We start from the raw sequence: 17792 nt of genomic DNA, 5'->3' as shown, positions 1-17792 counted from the left end.
TAACAGCTGACAACTTTACCACATTCTTCATTAATAAAAATCAGTGCACAATTTCCCACACCACAGTCAAGCACATCTTACCAGCAAACATACACTTGTTCACATCCTTCTCTTTACTCTCTGAGGTAGAAGTCTCCAAACTCATCCTTTCTAATCATCCTACTAGTTGTCCTCTTGATCCTATCCCATCTCATCTCCTTCAAGCCATTTCTCCCGCAGTTGTACCTGCACTCAGGCACATCATTAACACATCCTTTCAGACTGTAACATCTATCTACTGGGGTGCCTCAGGGCTCAGTTCTTGGACCACTTCTCTTCTCTGTTTACATGGCACCACTAGGTTCTGTCATTTAGAAACATGACTTTTCTTATTACTGCTATGCTGATGACATTCAACTCTACCTCTCATTCCATCCTGATGATCCAAAGACAGCAGCTCGCATCTCAGCTTGTCTAACAGACATTTCTTGCTAGATGAAGGTCCATCACCTTCAAATAAAAATTGCCAAGAACTGCTTGTGGTTCCAGCAAACCCATCGTTTCATGGAAATTTCAAGATCCAGTGAGGCACATAACCATAACTCTTATAAAAACAGTCAGAAACCTTGAAGTTATGATTGATGATCAGCTGACTCACTTTGTTAAAACTGTCCAGTCCTGCAGATTTGCTTAGTTCAACATCAAGAAGATCAGGACCTTTCTTTTGAAACATGCTGCACAACTCCTTGTACAAGCTCTTGTTCTGTCCAGGCTGGACTATTGCAATGCTCTCTTGGCAGGTCTTGCAGACAGTTCTGTCAAACCTTTACAATAAATCCAGAAAGTGGCAGCAAGATTAATGTTTAATGAGCCAAATGGAAGGCCGCCACACTCCGTTTATCAATTTGCACTGGCCGATATAGCAGCTCCAGCTCGGCATTGATGTTTGCCTACAAAACCACCACTGGCTCTGCACCCCTTTACCTTAATTCATTTCTTCAGAGTTATGTGCCACTAGAATCTTGATTTCTGCAAGTGACCATCGCTTTATTGTGCCATCCCAAAGAAAGTGATCCCAAAATCACTTTCACAGTCTTTTACATTAAATGTTCACTCCTCGTGGAATGACCTGCCCCACTCAATCTGAGCAGCTGAGACCTTGGCCATCTTCTGGAATTGGCTAAAAACACATCTCTTCCATCTTTATTTGATCATCTAACTCTAGCACTCTGTATTTTAATTATGCTCTTTAAAAAAAACTTGCCTGTTTTAGACTTGAACTCTATTAATTTACTAAATGTTTTTTTCTCATCAAAACAAAAAACAAAACACAAAACAAAAACTATCTTCTTTTTGTATTCTATCTGTTTTCTTTTTATTTATTGTATCATTTAAAAAACTTGCAATGTGTACTACATTAACCCCTGAGACTTGTTACTCTGGCTCGTCACATCGTGATGCCAGTAGGGGGCGACAAGTGTCTTTATGTGCAACATTGAGTCACTGATGTTATTAAATTAACCATTCAACCAGTTTTTATTCGAGTCATTTATGACTGCAAAATCATCTACATCCATTTTGTCAAATGCTTGACATGCTTTTATCAAGCTATAAAAACAACAACAATAGGAGCAGCATCCTAAATAAACCGAGCTTCGCTTTACATCATACAGGAGGTACTAGACTCCCGAGTTCATTCAAATGCCCAAAGAAATCCCTCGTTCAGATTCAAAACACTGACTCGTTCACTAAAGGGCGTGTTTGTTCGGTAAGTGCAACCAATGATAAGCGCCTACATCGCTCGTACTCGAATACTATTGGTCCGTACCACTGTCAGTCTTTGATTGAGAAAAAAGGGTCAACGCGCTTTCAAAGGGAGGGACTCGTTAGCCGAAAATTTGAAGTGAATCGTTCACTTTCAAGATTCATTCAAAAACACCGATTCGTTCACAACAGAGACAACACTACAGGCTGTGTGTGTGAACTGAAGGCAGCCACATGCGGCAGTGAGTGAGAATGAGAAGCACCAAAACATCATCCAGCTCAAGTCAAAACGGAATCAGCGACACAAAACACTGCTCAGTCATGGCCTTTTAACAACAGTAACATCGAGCGCGCGGAGTCGCAGAGCCATCGCCGTGTATCTAGCGCCGCTGCTGGGGGAAAATCCGCTAAGTAGTCGGTTTAGCTCGTGACAGATAGACTGGCCGTTGTGCTGGGAGATCTCCATCCATGGCTCTGGTAACCCTGCAGCGCTCGCCCACTCCCAGCGCGGCGTCAACTTCCAGCACCGCCACCAACGCGGGGGAGGTAAGCTGAAATAAACACGGCCAGATGGGATGGGATGATGGAATGATTTACAAAAACATAGCAGAGCCCTTCTATATGAGTCACGTAGGCCCAATGCTAATACAGCTCAGGATGTAAAGCTAACTAGCGGCATGCCATCAGGGTTGAGGGGAATTGAATGCTGTGTCACTGCGTTTTTCTGCTGTTGTGAGATGACAAGATTCGCCTTTGGGCTTTTTGTGGACTATACATGGCATTCTTGACGTGACTTCTTAAATTCAACATCATAATTTACCCTTATTTTATCTGTTTTGTGATTGAGCTTCATCTGTGTTGTTAGACCTGGTTGTGATGCTCTTGAGCTGAATCCTGTCTCCACAGCTGAAAGTGTTTGACAGGGTTGTTGTACTTTATTATACTAATGGCTTGTTTCCAGGCTGTGCTGTAATTTGTGGTTTAATGATTGCGAAAGAATATGTCCGATTTTAGTGAAAAAACACCCACTGTTTTGTTTGGTACAGATTGGTTTAACTAAGTATTATTCATGGATATTATGTCAAGCCATAAAGGTGGCTTCAGTATGTTTTACTTAAACGGTAAACACATATGAAGAAGACCTTTTGTAAAAAAATATAAAATAAAAAAAAGAATAAAATAATAAAGTGAAAAACGTGAGACAAATCAACTGTCCGTAAAAAAACGGTTTTATTTTAAATTGAGCCCTTTCTTGGGCGCCAAAGTGTTTACATCACGTGAGCAGAGCAGGTGAGTGCGTCAGTGCGAGGTGATATGCAAAGCATAAGCATAATCTTTAAAAAACTTTACACATTCTTAAATTATCTTAAAATATATCTATCATTACTAATGTAATAGTTTATAATTAAATCTTCAAAGACACTTAATATTAAGAAATGCATCTTTTTATTTTATGCTGTAATGACATCTTTTATGTACTGTGAATGATATATTTGATATTAATAGCATATTATTATTTTTTTCTGTGTTCTTTTCTTTCCAATATCTTTGTCCTATTCCGAATACAGTTATTACTGTTTGTGAGTATACAGCTTGCTTGAGGTTTTTCAAATCTGTTAATCTTTTTTTTTTTTAATTTCAAGAAAATTATTAAAATAAAAGTGCATCCAAACAAAATAAACACGATTAATTATATTACAGAAACAATGTAACAGTTGTCATAGGTGGGATGAATAGGAACCAGCTAAACTGAAACAAATCTTTCTGGTAGAACTTTTAAATGGAACAATGTGTATATACCACTACATTTTGTGAAAGTATCATTGAAGTGTTGCTTCTGTCATTGTATGTAGTATCAGTAGAGGGAGTAGTTTGTTTACACCTCATGATTTTGTGTTGTACTGTGTTTCCATTCTTTTGGTCAAGCTATATTAAAAGGGGAACAGTCAAAAGGTTGAATGCTTTTCAGTCATGAGCTATTCTTTATACAACGAAACTATCCAACAACAGAAATACTAAGCATTACCTGTCCTATTACCCACAGTTCCTACTTTGTGCTTCCACACACATCCCAAGTATCACGTTATAATTTCATGAACATCACTTCTATATCTGAATGGTGCAGGTTTGTGGGGAGTAAAATTTTTTTTACACTAGTGTAGTGTCTCTTCTTGAGCTGCCATTCTTTGTGTGAAAGTTAAAGGTCTGCCCCCTAAGGCCTGCATTTCTGCTCGACAGAAATTTAAATCGAAGTCATTGTGCCCTTGCACAGCTAAGCTGCTCTCATGCGATGAAAGGCCTCCTGTTTTTACCTTTTCATTAGAAGCGAGACCCTTTTAGCCAGTCTCACCAGGAGAGCTGTATTGCCTTTCATTGTTAGTGATTCTCAGGTGGTGGTTCAACAAAGTAAAAAGCAATTTTCTTGTAGGCTTTAATTGTCTTTCGTTCATGAAAGCACCCCACCTTCATAATAGTTGCTGACATCATAGTTGCCTTAGAAATCCATTTTTACACCCAGTAGGGGGCATAAAATTTCTGCACATTTGAAAGGGAGTGCACAAAACACATTGACATGGTCTGAATAATACTCTACTATGAGACTAACTAAAGCATAATGAATTTTAGATATTTTGTATACTATTATTTTGATAAACACAGTTCAGTAGCAGTACCAGGGTCCGATTATTAATATGCTTGAAACTCTGTAATGTGGTATTTTACTTCTTAGTTGTGGTAAATCTTTTTTTTTTTTTTTCATTAGGTTCAGATCTTTACTGTTTAAATCTATATTGTGGTTAAATTTAAAGGCCTGTTCTCACGAAGGATGATGACTATTATGATAAAGATATACAGTAGTTCACATCTCAACTGTAATGGCTGTGTCACAAATGACCGATAACATTGGAATCACATACAGAATGATAAAACTATTAATAGCTAATCAGAATCTGTCCTGCTTTAAAGAGCTCGAGCATTTCAAGCGACACATTTCAAAACTGTAGCCTGTGCTTATAATAAACAGAATGTTATTGTGTGTTGGTTTGGATGCTAATGTAGTGATCGTTATTGTTTTTGTTCTCAGTGTTAATGGGCCTTAAAATAATTGCGCAACGTGCTCCGCTAGCAAGGACACACGCTAATTAGGATTCACAGCACAATCTCAAACATGAGGACTGGGGAACATGCAGCTGCAGTGATGTCATCTCATGCAGAGACTGAGGGAGAGAGAGAGAGAGGGAGGGATAGACCAATTCAAAGGATCGATAGAGTAATGAGAGAGATGTAAACTTAAACCTTGTTTTTATTTTACAAGGCTGAAATTCTGCAGAAGCTTTGTATGTAGTATTTGAGTTAATGTAACATGAAATCAAAATTGAAACACTTTATTTTCTTGAAGTATTAGTTTGTATAAAAAATTAAATGCTGTCATTCTTTAATTCAATTCAATTCAATTCAGGTTGATTTGTATAGAGCAGTGCTTCCCAAACCTGTCCTGGAGGACTCCTCCCCTGCACCTTTTGTATGTCTCTCTTATCTAACACCCCTAATTCAACTCATCAGCTCATTAGTAGAGACTGCAAGAACTAAACTGGGTGTGTCTGATTAGGGAGACATACAAAATGAGCGGGGCAGGCGGTCCTCCAGGACAGGTTTGGGAAGCACTAGAGCTTTTAATGATACAAATCATTGCAAAGCAAATTTACAGAAAATGAAGTTTCTACAGTATATTTAGTAGTAGTGTGTGTTGTTTCAGGGTTGGCATCATCCGAGGTCCTCTGTGGGGTCAGCATCATCTCTTCTCAAGTGTTCTGGATTCAGACTAGAGCTTGTGAAAATCCTAGTTACCACGGGATGACAAAAAGAGAAAAAATAAAGACATAATTAGCGTAGCTACTGTTCCAAACAAGCAAAATGTATTTGTTTAACCCAAGCTAAAGAATAATAATCTGCATTTGATAAGATACAACTGCAGTACAAAATTGTAAAAGGCATTATTTGAATGCTTGGCCTAAGAGATCTAGACTTAAATCTAGATTTAAACCGAGAGAGTGTCTCTAAACCCTGAACATTATCAGGAAGGCTATTCTAGAGCTTGGGAGCCAAATGTGAAAAAGCTCTACCTCCTTTAGTGGACTTTGCTATCCTAGGAACTACCAAAAGACCAGCGTTTTGTGACCTTAGGGAGCATGATGGGTTGTAGGGTGGTAGAAGACTAGTTAGGTAATAGTTAAGGGCCTTAAAGGTAAATAATAATATTTTGTAACTGATACAGAACTTAATAGGTAGCCAGTGCAGAGACTGTACTGTATGTCATGATCTATGGTATCAAATGCAGCACTAAGATCAAGTAAAACTAGCAATGAGATGCTGCCTTGGTCTGACACAAGAAGCAAGTCATTTGTAATTTTAACAAGTGCCGTTTCTATTCTATGGTAGAGCCTGAAACCTGACTGAAATACTTCATAGAGATCCTTTTTTTTTTTTGCAGGATGGTAATAAAAAAAATAAAAGTAGGCCTAGTTCAGAAGTGGTCCCTTTAACTCTTGCATTGCACATGATCAAGTGATCTGACTCTTCAAATAAAGGGTCATTATTTACTCACCCTCATGTCGTTCCAAACCCGTAAGACCTTTGTTCACCGTCAGAACACAAATTAAGATATTTTTTATGAAATCTGAGAGCTTTCTGAATTCTGACCCTGCATGCAGCAACGCAACTGACATGTCGAAGGCCCATAAAGATACTAAGGTCATTGTTAAAATTGTCCATGTGACGTCAGTCGTTCGTCCGTAATTTTATGATGCTATGAAAGTAAGTTTTGTGAAAACCAAAATATTTACTTGACTCAACAATTTCTTTGTGTCAGTCTTCGATGGGCATAGTACCATGACACATGTGTGTGTCTTCCTCTGCTTGCAAACAAGTTCCAAAGATGAATGAAGGTCTTACAATTTTGGAACAAAGTGAGTGTTGAGTAATTTTCATTTTGGGGTGAACTATCTATCTATATATATATCGATCCCTTTAATCTCACTGGGCAGGAAGGTTAACAGAGAAAAACAACTTAAATTTTTTTCTGATTTAAGTGATAAGACAAATCATTTCCACCTGATGGAAAATAGGACTCACACGATGTACATACACGTATTTACTGTCAGGAGAAAACCCACCCTTTCACGTCAGAGCTTACTGTGTCTGTATGACACATTTCACTCTATTGCAATAATTCCACTCTGTGAAACTTAATACAGTTTAATACCCCCTTAATATAATGGCAGGGGAAACACTGGAATTAAACATACGGTTCCACTCGAATGCTCAGCAACATAGTGACTTCTGTCTTCTTATTTTTCACCTTTCACCTCCTGCTACAAATCTGTTCATCCACTTAATGTGTTATAAATCACGGAGAAGCTTCATGCTTCCAAAATGTCTGTTTCTATTCACAAACCTCATTGTTTCCACTTCTCATTCAGCCCTGCTTATAAAGTTTTATAAGCCTAGCTTCTGCATGAAGGGAGAGATTGTGGTACGTGACAGAATCTCTAGCACAGATAGTTCCCCGACACGGTTTCTTCACCTTCAGGCATCTGTCACATCTGACCATGGCACACTCCCCGGCCTTCATTCAGTGCTCATACCACTATCAGTAACCTAATAATCAGGGCCTTCACGTTCACATACAGTGAAGAGCTATTTTAAAAACACTCTTTGTTATGATGAAACCTTATCTTAAGGAGAGGCCCCATTCTTCACGTTTCAGCTTTGAGAGAACATTTCTTCTTTGTCATATTACGCTGCTGTGAACAGTGATATATCAAAGCTTTTTTTGTTATTTGGGACACAGAGGTCTTGTATTGTGCTACACATTTAGCAAAGAAAGAGAGCGAGATCGTGTGGGGGGAATGAACCATGTTTAGACCGGATTGTTGTGCGTTGCGCTGGGTTTGTGTCGGGTGAGGTTGTGGAATTTGGAAACGTTCCGAGGCCTGAGGGATTCTTGCCTCTCTGACATTTTCACAGCATATGTTGAATTTATAACTTATAATTTGGTTTAGGTAGAAGATGCATGAAGACATGATTAGATTTATTACATCAGAAAATCCTACATCCTGCTCTCTTCTTTATCTCAAGGCTCAAAGCAATAAAATTCAAACAGAACAGTGTGGACATGTCTGAGTGATCTGTTGTTTTAGATGACTGACTTCTGTTTCCCCTCACACTTTCTTTTTGTTTTTCCAGGACTTTGGAAGTGATGATGAGCGCCGGCTAAATCAGAGGTAACGACTGACTTTCAAATGCAAGTTTTTCTGCGTGTGTGTGTGTGTGTGTGTCTGTCAGAAGCAGATGATGAAGAGTCTGTCGGTTCCATGATGGGAAGAGTCTTCATTGCACCCTGTAGTTTGCGAGATGGTTCTGCTCCACTCTTCTAACACATATAATCAAAGATATCTGAGCCCAGGCGTCTGATCACTGCTTTCACAGCAGCTCTAACACCAGAGTGGGTTTTTATTACAGTTTCAGTCCTCATCGACTGAAGTCAGATCAAGTGGATTTAATTTGAGACAAACATCTCGCTGGCTTTCCCATATCAGACACTATATCCTTCCTAATGAATATTTGTCTTATTAGAGCGATCTGGTTCTTTGCTATTCAGTGACTGTAGTGGACAGATGGGTTAAATAAGTGTTTAGTAGAGTTAGCAGTCACCTTCTGCAGGGTCCAGACTGGAATGGTTTCTAAAATGAAAAATGTAGGAGCTAAAATGACTGTTTTACAATCTAGGCTCATTGGAAAAATGTGGCTTTACCTACATCTTTTGCAACACTTCTAAAATGCACCTATACATACAATTCAGTTTCCATCTGAAATCACCACTAGTATCATTTGAACAACTTTTATTTCTTCTTGTGCAACATATATTTATGGGAAGATTATTGAATGACAAATACTTATTTTCTCACACTTACTTTTTTTCTCATTTGCTTTGCATAGACATTCATGTATGGCTTTTCGAATGTTGTAATCTTGTTCTCCTGTGACAAAGAGCTCAAAGACTTGTAAGCAAGCTAAACAGGTGTGATTGCTTGAGCAAATGTGTTTGCATCTCATTTCAGTCTAGGTGGTACGTTTCCTTTTAGCACCACTCCCTGGACATTTCACTTTTGAAAGTGGCGTGAAACTTGCAAACAACAATGCAGTATCATTCTGCCGAAATATTGCCACAGGGACATTTACCAATGAGCCTGGGTTTCGGTATTTAGTTGCCAGATTGCAGAATCAGTTTTATTCCATGTCACGAGCAAGTTTGAGAATGGTTTGTGATTTATTTATTTTTTGTCAGACTTTTAATTCTTTATTTTTTTGTCGCATTTGCAACAATTTCACTCACATTCATGTTGATACTAAAAAATACTTTGTCATGCATTTTAATGAAATCATGAATGAAACTGCATGCATGACATTTTTCATTTTTGATGGTAAAATATTTTAGAGGGGTGGAACTTTTTTTTTTTTTTTTTTTTTTTAGAATGATGACAATATTTTGGAAAATCTTTGTTTTTCAGTATTTATTTAGTTTTTCTGTGACGCTGGTAGTGGAGAAATACAATTGTAAAAATATGCTGATGCAAGAATCAATGCAGTATATATGATTTTACAGGCACAGCCTTGGTCTTTAAAATAAGGCAATAAGGCCTTTTCCAGGAGGGAAGGCGTTTGTCCAGACTGTTTTTAGATTCAGTGTTTTTTCAGTGAACATATCTTTTAGAGGACGTATTAATCTAGGGCCTGTGTCTGCTGGGATTGGACTAATGTCCCAGTCCTTTCAAACTTTGAATCTAGGTCACCACTAAGGGTGGGAGAAAAGTTCTTAAGAGAAAAGTCGTTCACTGATGTGCATTTCTTTGTGAAACTCTGAACTCTGTATTTCAGTGTTGCCATCTAGGTATCGGTCAAACAAGGTCAATATTCAACTCGTGAAGACTGTTGGAATTCTTATGTATAGTACAGATGGAGGAGCTAAAGGAAGAGGATGTGTACAGAGGAAGATTTGTCATTCTACAGGTCACATGACATCCTCAAAGGGCACATTGCTCAGGAAATAACTATCGTGTTGACTGTAAACTCAACACAAGTTGAATCAATAGCAATTTTTGTCCTACATTTACATTTTCTGTCTAAATGATAGTAGAGGTAATATAATGACTTGTTTGTTTCGTGCTTTTAGTAAAAGTATCTGTGAATAAATGGCTCGTAAGAAACGCATTCAAACAGACTAATCCCCAGAACGTGTGCGCACAGGGATAATGAGTACTTTGTACTAAAGACTAAAAAGAAACTGGTCGTTTTTTATTTTGATCAATCTTAGAAAAGGGACTGGAGGAGCTACTGTGCCAGTTAGATGCATGAACCCACTAACGCCGTCTGTCTGTTTTCTGCTGGATGTAAGCACATGTGCCGTGTGTGACCTACATAAGGTCATCTGATAAGCGAAAGAGCAGTTGTTCCCTCAGCGCATTTTAAGTGCTTTTTAGTACTTTCTGTCCATCTCTGTGTCTTTCTCGCTCCGTTTGCCCTGTGATTGGTTGAGAATGTTTCTGTAAAAACAGGATATGAGAAAAAGACTCTGAGATTCCAGCGTTAGCGATTGCAAACACAATGGAGGCTGTGTCTGATTTCTGTATCTTCCTGTGACTCATAGATAAGACTTAAGTCCCTCAGCACTTCTTAACCAAACAGAGTTTATTTTAAAGACCAATTAGAGAGTATATACAGTGAACCCAAAAAAGAAGTGGGCACCTAAGCTACACTTATATGTGAAATAAATAAATAAATAATTATAACAATAAATATAAAAGTAAGTGCAAAATCAATTTGAGATCACTTGGTTAAGTCATTGCAAAATTGACTTAGAAAGTAAAGTTTGTTCTGAAAATAGCTCTAGCATCATTTGTTTCAGAAATACTTGTTTTAATGTATTTATTAGTGCTGGGCAATGATTAATCGCAATTAATACATACATTAATACATACATAATGCAATTAATACATACATAATGCATACATTTAGAAAAATGTTATGGTTATATAAAATATATTTATATATACTATAAATTATATGAATATAAATGTATGTAAATATTTTCTAAATATATACTGTATGTGTGTCTTTATATATGCATAATAAATATACACAGTACACACACAAATATTCTGTAAACAAAAACTTTTATTTTGGATATGATTAAGCGTGATTAATTTTTTTATTTGTCTGCATGCATGCCATGTGACCATTAACTGACAAACACCTAGACAATTTAAACTTAAAACCCCTTAATTATGGAATTGTTTCTTATAAAACACGAAGCTTTTCACCTCACAAGTCGTTAAAGGATGGACTGGAGTCGTGTGGATTATTGTGTAGTTTTGATCAACTGTTTGGACTGACGGCACCCATTCAATTGGTGAGCGAGTGATGTAATGCTACATTTCTCCAAATCTGTTCTGAAGAAGAAACAAACATCTTGGATCCACAAGGGTCAATAAATTGTCAGCAAATTTTCATTATTGAACTACTAAATTAGTCTGAATACTTATTGAGGCCACTGTATCTTCTAGAAATTCCAATTTTACTAATGTTCAACCTTTATTCTATATGTTCATGGGACTATCCAGAGCACAGGAAAGTTGTGTGTGCTGGGAACAGGATGTCCTAGAGGCTCATGTGAAACAAATCCTCTTTTAATGAGGAAAAACAAGGTTCAGATAAAGTCACTAGTGCAACAGATGCATAGAGCTAAATAAAACAATGGAAGAACAGCAGCATCAGCACTTCTTCCACACAAACAGCCATTTTAGACAATAAAACTTCAGAAGGAACTGAAACACCAGTGGTTTTGGAGTAGGTCAGTCTAGAGTCTGAGCTCCCTGTTCTGAAGATACAAACTGCTAGTTGTTAAATGTTAAATAGGTCATGGACTGAGCATTCCAGCCTTGTTCCATTCAATATTGTGCAATTATTAGAATGTGACAGATTCCAACTATTTGATGTACTTCGTTTATGCACACATGTAAAGACCTGTCCTTCTGCCTGAGCTCTTTGATTCCTAAAGTAAAACCTAATGGTAGTTTGAACCTGACAAATTCCTTTTCGCTTGCCTAAGACTGACTTTTCTTGTATTTTCCTGAAATAATGTGTTGTGGCAGAATCTGCAATGCTGTTACGTGCAGCTTGTGGTTTATTGTGAACTCGGTGGAAAGGGCTGATGAATGCCATAGCTTTGAATATTTGTAATGCAGATATATGTTGTATTTACTGCTGTTTTATGGTCACATGGTGACCCATACTTGTTGAACATAAATAGCCCAGTTTGTACATGAGAAAATAATTACTGTTAGCGATGCACATATTGATAAATAGTCACAAAATGTTTTGTCAGATTGCATAGTTTTACAAGCAAACACATGAAACCTTTTTTTTTAATCAGAAAAATTGCAGTTTGATTACTTTTTCCCAAGTTGTGCTGCTTTACTGTGACCTATGCCTTCAAGCATTTTGAAAGAGGCATAGCTGGATAAGAAAGTATTTTGTGGTATCTGGATGATTTGGCTAAACAGAGGAGCCCCTTAAATGTGACCCTTATCAGAGACAGAACACCTCTAAAAGCTGTAACCCTAATCTTACCCTTTGCGAGATGTACACAGGAATGCCCACTGAACCGGCCAAAGACTTTTCCTGTGAAATCAACCAGGCGGCACAGCATTGAGCCAGCTGGTGATTTCACCAAACAGACACCGAGGCAGGAGCAGCCAAGCACAGCAGTCTGTGTTTATGTTTGGGTGCAGCTGTAGTGTATATTAGGTGTGTGGATGTCTCTGATCTGTTGGGGAATCTACAGGTTATAATGTTGCAGAATTGTTCTGAAAACAAAAAACATGATTAACAGTTGATCTTGGTGCTCTAATTTTGAACAGAAATTTTGACCAAATTTTTTCTTTATCTTTAGAGGGTCTTAAAGTGCACTTTCAGCCAATAATAACATTTATATCTTGCTACCGACCCTGCTGATCAAAACCTAATCTAAAACCAGCCTAAGTTGGTTTGCTGTCCTTAACTGGACTTCCAGTCTGGTAAGGCTTTGGACACTTTTTAGCTGGTCACACTGTGACAAAATATTAAGTTACCGAAGTTTTTTTCTGCAGGATGTACCTCATACCAAAACATGGTATTTCCATGTACATATTAAACTTAAAATGATCATACATATATATATATATATATATATATATATATATATATATATATATATATATATATATATAATATTATTATTATTATTATTATTATTATTATTATTATATTTTTTTTTTTTTTTTTTTAATATACAGAAATCAAATAAAGCTGAATAAAACCAATTACAAATGTGAACTGTCAGCCAGGATAGAAAGTGACCTATATGCATGAACAAGCAATTGGCCTATTATTGTATATGGCAATTAAATTAAATAGCATGACCTTTTTATTTGTTTTGCTGCCTGTTAAAAGAATAGTTCACCCAGGAATGAAAATGCACTCACCCTCAGGCCATCTAAGATGTTGATGCATTTGTTTCTTCATCTGAACAGATATGGGGAAATTTGAACATTACATCACTTGTTTACATCTAGTGGATCCTCTGCAGTAAATGAAGAAACAAACTTTTACATCTTGGATGACCTGAGGGTCAACTGTCAGCACTTTCTCAAGTTTTGGTGAACTATTCTTTTAAAATATCATTACCGTTTTCTTAAAATCACACGTTCTACCGTAAGTGAACAAAATGCATGAATGTGCAATTGAGACTATAGAGCTGTTTTCAACATCATTCTGACTCAGGCCAGTGTATGTGGCAGTTCATATGAATACTTAATAAGACCGGCATTTGGCCAACAGATTGGTGAACACTGATGTCATATGCAATTCATCATTCTCTCTTGACACTTGAGAAAAGATTGGTGCGCCGTTTCCCTCCTCCCTCTTTTTTGTCCCTCGTTTTTCCTTCGTTGCTCGGCAAGTATATAATGGAAATGTTACGTAACATCTGCTCCCAGAACAGAAGCTTTTAATCTTTTTGTGCCCGTGTGTGCAGAAAAGCGATTGTGGCACTTCTGTGTACCAGTGCAGTCTCAGCACACTGAAATAATCCAGTGAACACACACCTTACAATACACACACACACACAACACACGCCTGATCTGTTTAAAGCTCCACATGCAGGCGTCCTTAATCGGGACACCTGTCAGGTGTTCTGGAGTCTGTCTGATAGCATTGTCATGGTTATGCTGAGTCACATTGGACGCTCCATAAGACTCATCTTGTGCTTCATGACTTACTGTGTCAAAGCGTGAACAAATAAGGCTAATCGCTCTGGGATATACATCATGAATCTATTTAAACGCTCACACCTGTCATATATTCCCAAAACAGTGTAGTAGTACCACATTGCCAACTGTTTTAGTCTATTAGGGCTTTTTTAGGATAGACTTCTGGGAAATTCCAAAAATGATGTTTGATTGTTATCAAAGTAGGTCATTGGCAAATTCCACACAATTTTTGTTAAATGTTAAATCGTTCCAGATTAAGATTTTATGCTCATGTCTACGAGGAATTGTTCTGAATTTAAAACAAACATCTTGTGACCTAACCGATGAATATCCCAGGCTCAAAGCAACACAACCTTTTCCTTTCGTTCATTAAAACAAACTTATTTTGATAAACTGAGGGACAAGTCCGAGTTATTTTTGGTGGTAATTGACAGCACACCGCTTGTATTGAACATTCCTTCAGAGAGTGTAACCTGGCAGCGTTGTGTTTGTTTGCTGTTTTTTTTTTTTTTTGCTTGTTTCTCAGATCTCGCCGATCCAGAAAGCAAAATATTCCAAATTCCCTTCAGTATTTCCTTTCACTCAGCTTCTTTAGTTATTTCAGACGGCTCTCTTCATCTTCCTCTCTCTTCTTCCTTCTTAAATATCTCCCCTTCTTTTGTAGCTTCCCCTCGGCTGTTTCTGTTCCTTGGTGTCTCAGTTTACTCTTTGTCCTGATCAGCTTTTTGACAGAAAGAGTCAACCCTCTTCATCGGAGTACTGCTTCTTCATTTGTGTGTGTGTGTGTGTGTGTGTGTGTGTTTCTCAGTCAAGCTGCAGATAGTGGAGTAAGGCCAGTCTTTCACTTACTGTAGTCTACTTGGGACACTCAAGGGGCGAGCTCATCCCCTGTCTCTGCTCTAAATGAGATTTTAAAGAGGCTTCCCTGCTTCATCTGACAGCAGCAGGCACTGTTGCCCATGCTTAGCCCATCAGAGGATTCTGGGATAGATCATTTTAAGGTGTGGCATGCATTGAGTCCCAGCTAAGAAGGTCAGCAACACATTTCTTCCAGCTGTTAGCAGTCTCTTTTTTTCTTTTAGTCTGACTGGCTGTCTTTAGGAACAAGTGGGATCTTTTATGCTTTTTCTCTCCATTTTTCTTTATCATTGCTGTCAGATTTGTTGGAGTCAAGCTGTTTTATTTCTTCAAGAGACACAGCATGATCTCTGTGGCCTCCTTGGCTTCTTGCAGTTTCAGAGTTGTCTGGAGTGCTCTAATTTCAGTGCAGAGATCTCTAATGCGCACACACAGAGTGCCTCATCCCTTCCTACAATGACAAGGGAACAGGTTTTTCCTCCTCTAACTATTTACCGACACACACAGAGCAGGACAGAGAGAGAGAGAGGGAGGGTGTGTGTGCGTCAGTAGAAACTGGCTCACACACTCTCAGCTTTCAGAGAGCGTCAGACCGAGGAAGGGGCTGCAGACGTGCTCCTCCTCCCCTCTGCGTGCTCATAAACAGCTGGAGATCTGAGCGAAGCGTGCTGCTGCGGACCGAGGCGAGGGAGATTTCCCTGCAGCCAGCAGCAGGATGCATCTGGTCGTGGACTCCTGTCAGGAAGTTGTGCTGAAGATGCTACCGTACTTTGTGGATAATGCATTCGTCACACAGAGGCAGATCTACCACATGTGAGTGAATCGGTGGGGTCTTAAGTGAAATCGCCGCTGATGCAGATTGCAGTGCTTTGATTGATTCTTGTGAAGCATGGCTTGCACAGTAAGATCCAGAAGTCTTGAAAACAGGGATTCGGATTTCTAAATCTTGAAATGAACATTGTTTTAGGAGGTGTGAAGTTAATATGCAATATTTAGGATTGTGAAAAATTTCTAGGTTACTAATTAAACAAATTTGTGATAAGTGAAGTATTTACAGTTGGTCAGATCGATGTTCTTTTTTCTTTTGAAGCTCAGGATGCTGTACGGATTATTCTCAAATTGTGCTGGAGAACATGATCAGCAGGTTTTCCACCAACTTGTTATAGAGCTCCAACTGCGTCTGAGTTCTGCTGTCATTAAAGCACAAAGAAAAAAAAAGAAAGAATGCGAAGACATTTGTAAATGTTAATTAATCGTCTGAAATGATGATTTACAGTTTAACTTTTCACTCAAATTGTTGTTGTTTGGGGGTTGTAGAATATTTAATATTTTTGAAAGAAGTTTCTCCAAGGTTTAATTTATTTGATCACATGTACAATAAAAGCAATAATATTTTAAGTATTTTTTGCAATTTAAAAAAATGCTTTCTTTTTTAATATATTTTTATATTTTTGTGATGGAAAGCTAAATTCTCAGCAGCTGTTACTCTAGTTTTCAGTGTCACATGATCCTTCAGAAATCATTCTAAAACGCTGATTTTGTGCTCAACAGATTGTTTAAAACAATTGTGCTGGTAATTATTTTTTGTGTAAACCATAATACACAATTTCAGTAATTTTTTATAATTAGACATCTTTGGTACCAATGGGTATTTTCACTAGTGATTTAACATTTGGACCCCCTCTGTAACTTCTGGACAATTTCTTGAGTAATAAGATAACTGTAGTACAGCATCAACCTGGATGTGTGAGCCAGTTATAGCAGCTGGCAGCATTCATGCATACTTCATATTTGATATTTGATCCCATGTGTGTTTGCTCTTTATGTTGGTCACATACAACAGATTTGCACTGACCTGTGAATCTTGTCTTGCCTCATCTGAACAGGGTTTTGTTGCTCTCATGTAAGAGTGATTGCTATGTTACCTGAGAGGTAGTGCTGTTGTTTGCATATCTGAATGAAAGTCATGCGGTTGTCTGATTTTGCAATTTGTATTTGCCCGGGGTTGTGTTTGAGGTGCAAACTATGTGCATTATATAAGAGTCAATGTACCACTTTGTTCCTGCAGATGGTTATTTCACAAATACTGTCAGACGGAGATGATGCAGTGCCAAATGGGTCATAACCTTCAAATGAGTTTACTAACACTTACAGTATGTGGGATTGTTAGGCCTGCATGTGTGTTTGTGTATGATACCATGCTTATATGGAAAGTATTTTTGGCTTATGCATTTGTGGTGGAGTCGTTGAGAAAATATGTGTGTATGGGAGAAAGCGAGTAAGAGTTAATCAGAAGTTGTCCCTCTACTTGGGTGGGCAGAAATGTTTGATGATTTGATGTCAATATAAAATTAAAGCAGCATGTTTTAATGCACTTGTATCTAGCCATTGTTAGTTGTGCATGTCATTGTAGACACAGTATATTCATATTTTTTATGTTGTGACTCCTAAGTATGTGAGCATTAAAATTTAAAAATGTAAAGTTAAGTTCCAGTAGCAAAACCAGTATTAGGGTTCAAAAGTTCAACTAATTTCATGGATCTGTTCAACTTGTCTGTTTGAATCGATTCAGAATTCTGATTCATTGATTCATTAGCATTATCTTTCACATCTACATTGATTTCACTTCCTGCTTTAAACAATTTGAATACTGTGATTTGGACCAAGTGATTGTTCCTCTGACTGAAATTAAGCTATTAAGAAAAATATACACCCCTAAAATAATACTACAAACATTAACATAAAAAGCAAATAATGTATAGAGAAAAAAAGAATTAAATTAAATAATTTATTTGAACAATTAAATTAAAGTCAAATAATTTTGTT

General features: G+C 37.6%; 1 protein-coding gene across 2 annotated transcripts in view; it reads left to right on the top strand.

The window, feature by feature from the left end:
- The first annotated feature begins 1872 nt into the window (after window positions 1-1872).
- LOC127957984 (protein phosphatase Slingshot homolog 1) overlaps window positions 1873-17792 on the top strand; it is a 32662-nt gene continuing 16742 nt past the window's right edge. Inside the window, exons 1-2 of one of the 2 annotated variants that reach the window (XM_052556748.1) lie at window positions 1873-2289; window positions 7987-8024. In XM_052556748.1, the coding sequence (XP_052412708.1) occupies window positions 2212-2289; window positions 7987-8024 (116 nt within the window). In that variant the 5' untranslated portion in view covers window positions 1873-2211. Of the gene's footprint in view, window positions 2290-7986; window positions 8025-15517; window positions 15780-17792 lie in introns of those variants that run through there. The other variant, XM_052556749.1, reaches the window with a different exon arrangement.

Source organism: Carassius gibelio, chromosome B5, assembly GCF_023724105.1.
Source record: "Carassius gibelio isolate Cgi1373 ecotype wild population from Czech Republic chromosome B5, carGib1.2-hapl.c, whole genome shotgun sequence".
Taxonomy (NCBI): Eukaryota; Metazoa; Chordata; class Actinopteri; order Cypriniformes; family Cyprinidae; genus Carassius; species Carassius gibelio.
Note: the sequence above shows the minus strand (reverse complement) of the source record. Positions and strands in the feature narration are given on the sequence as shown.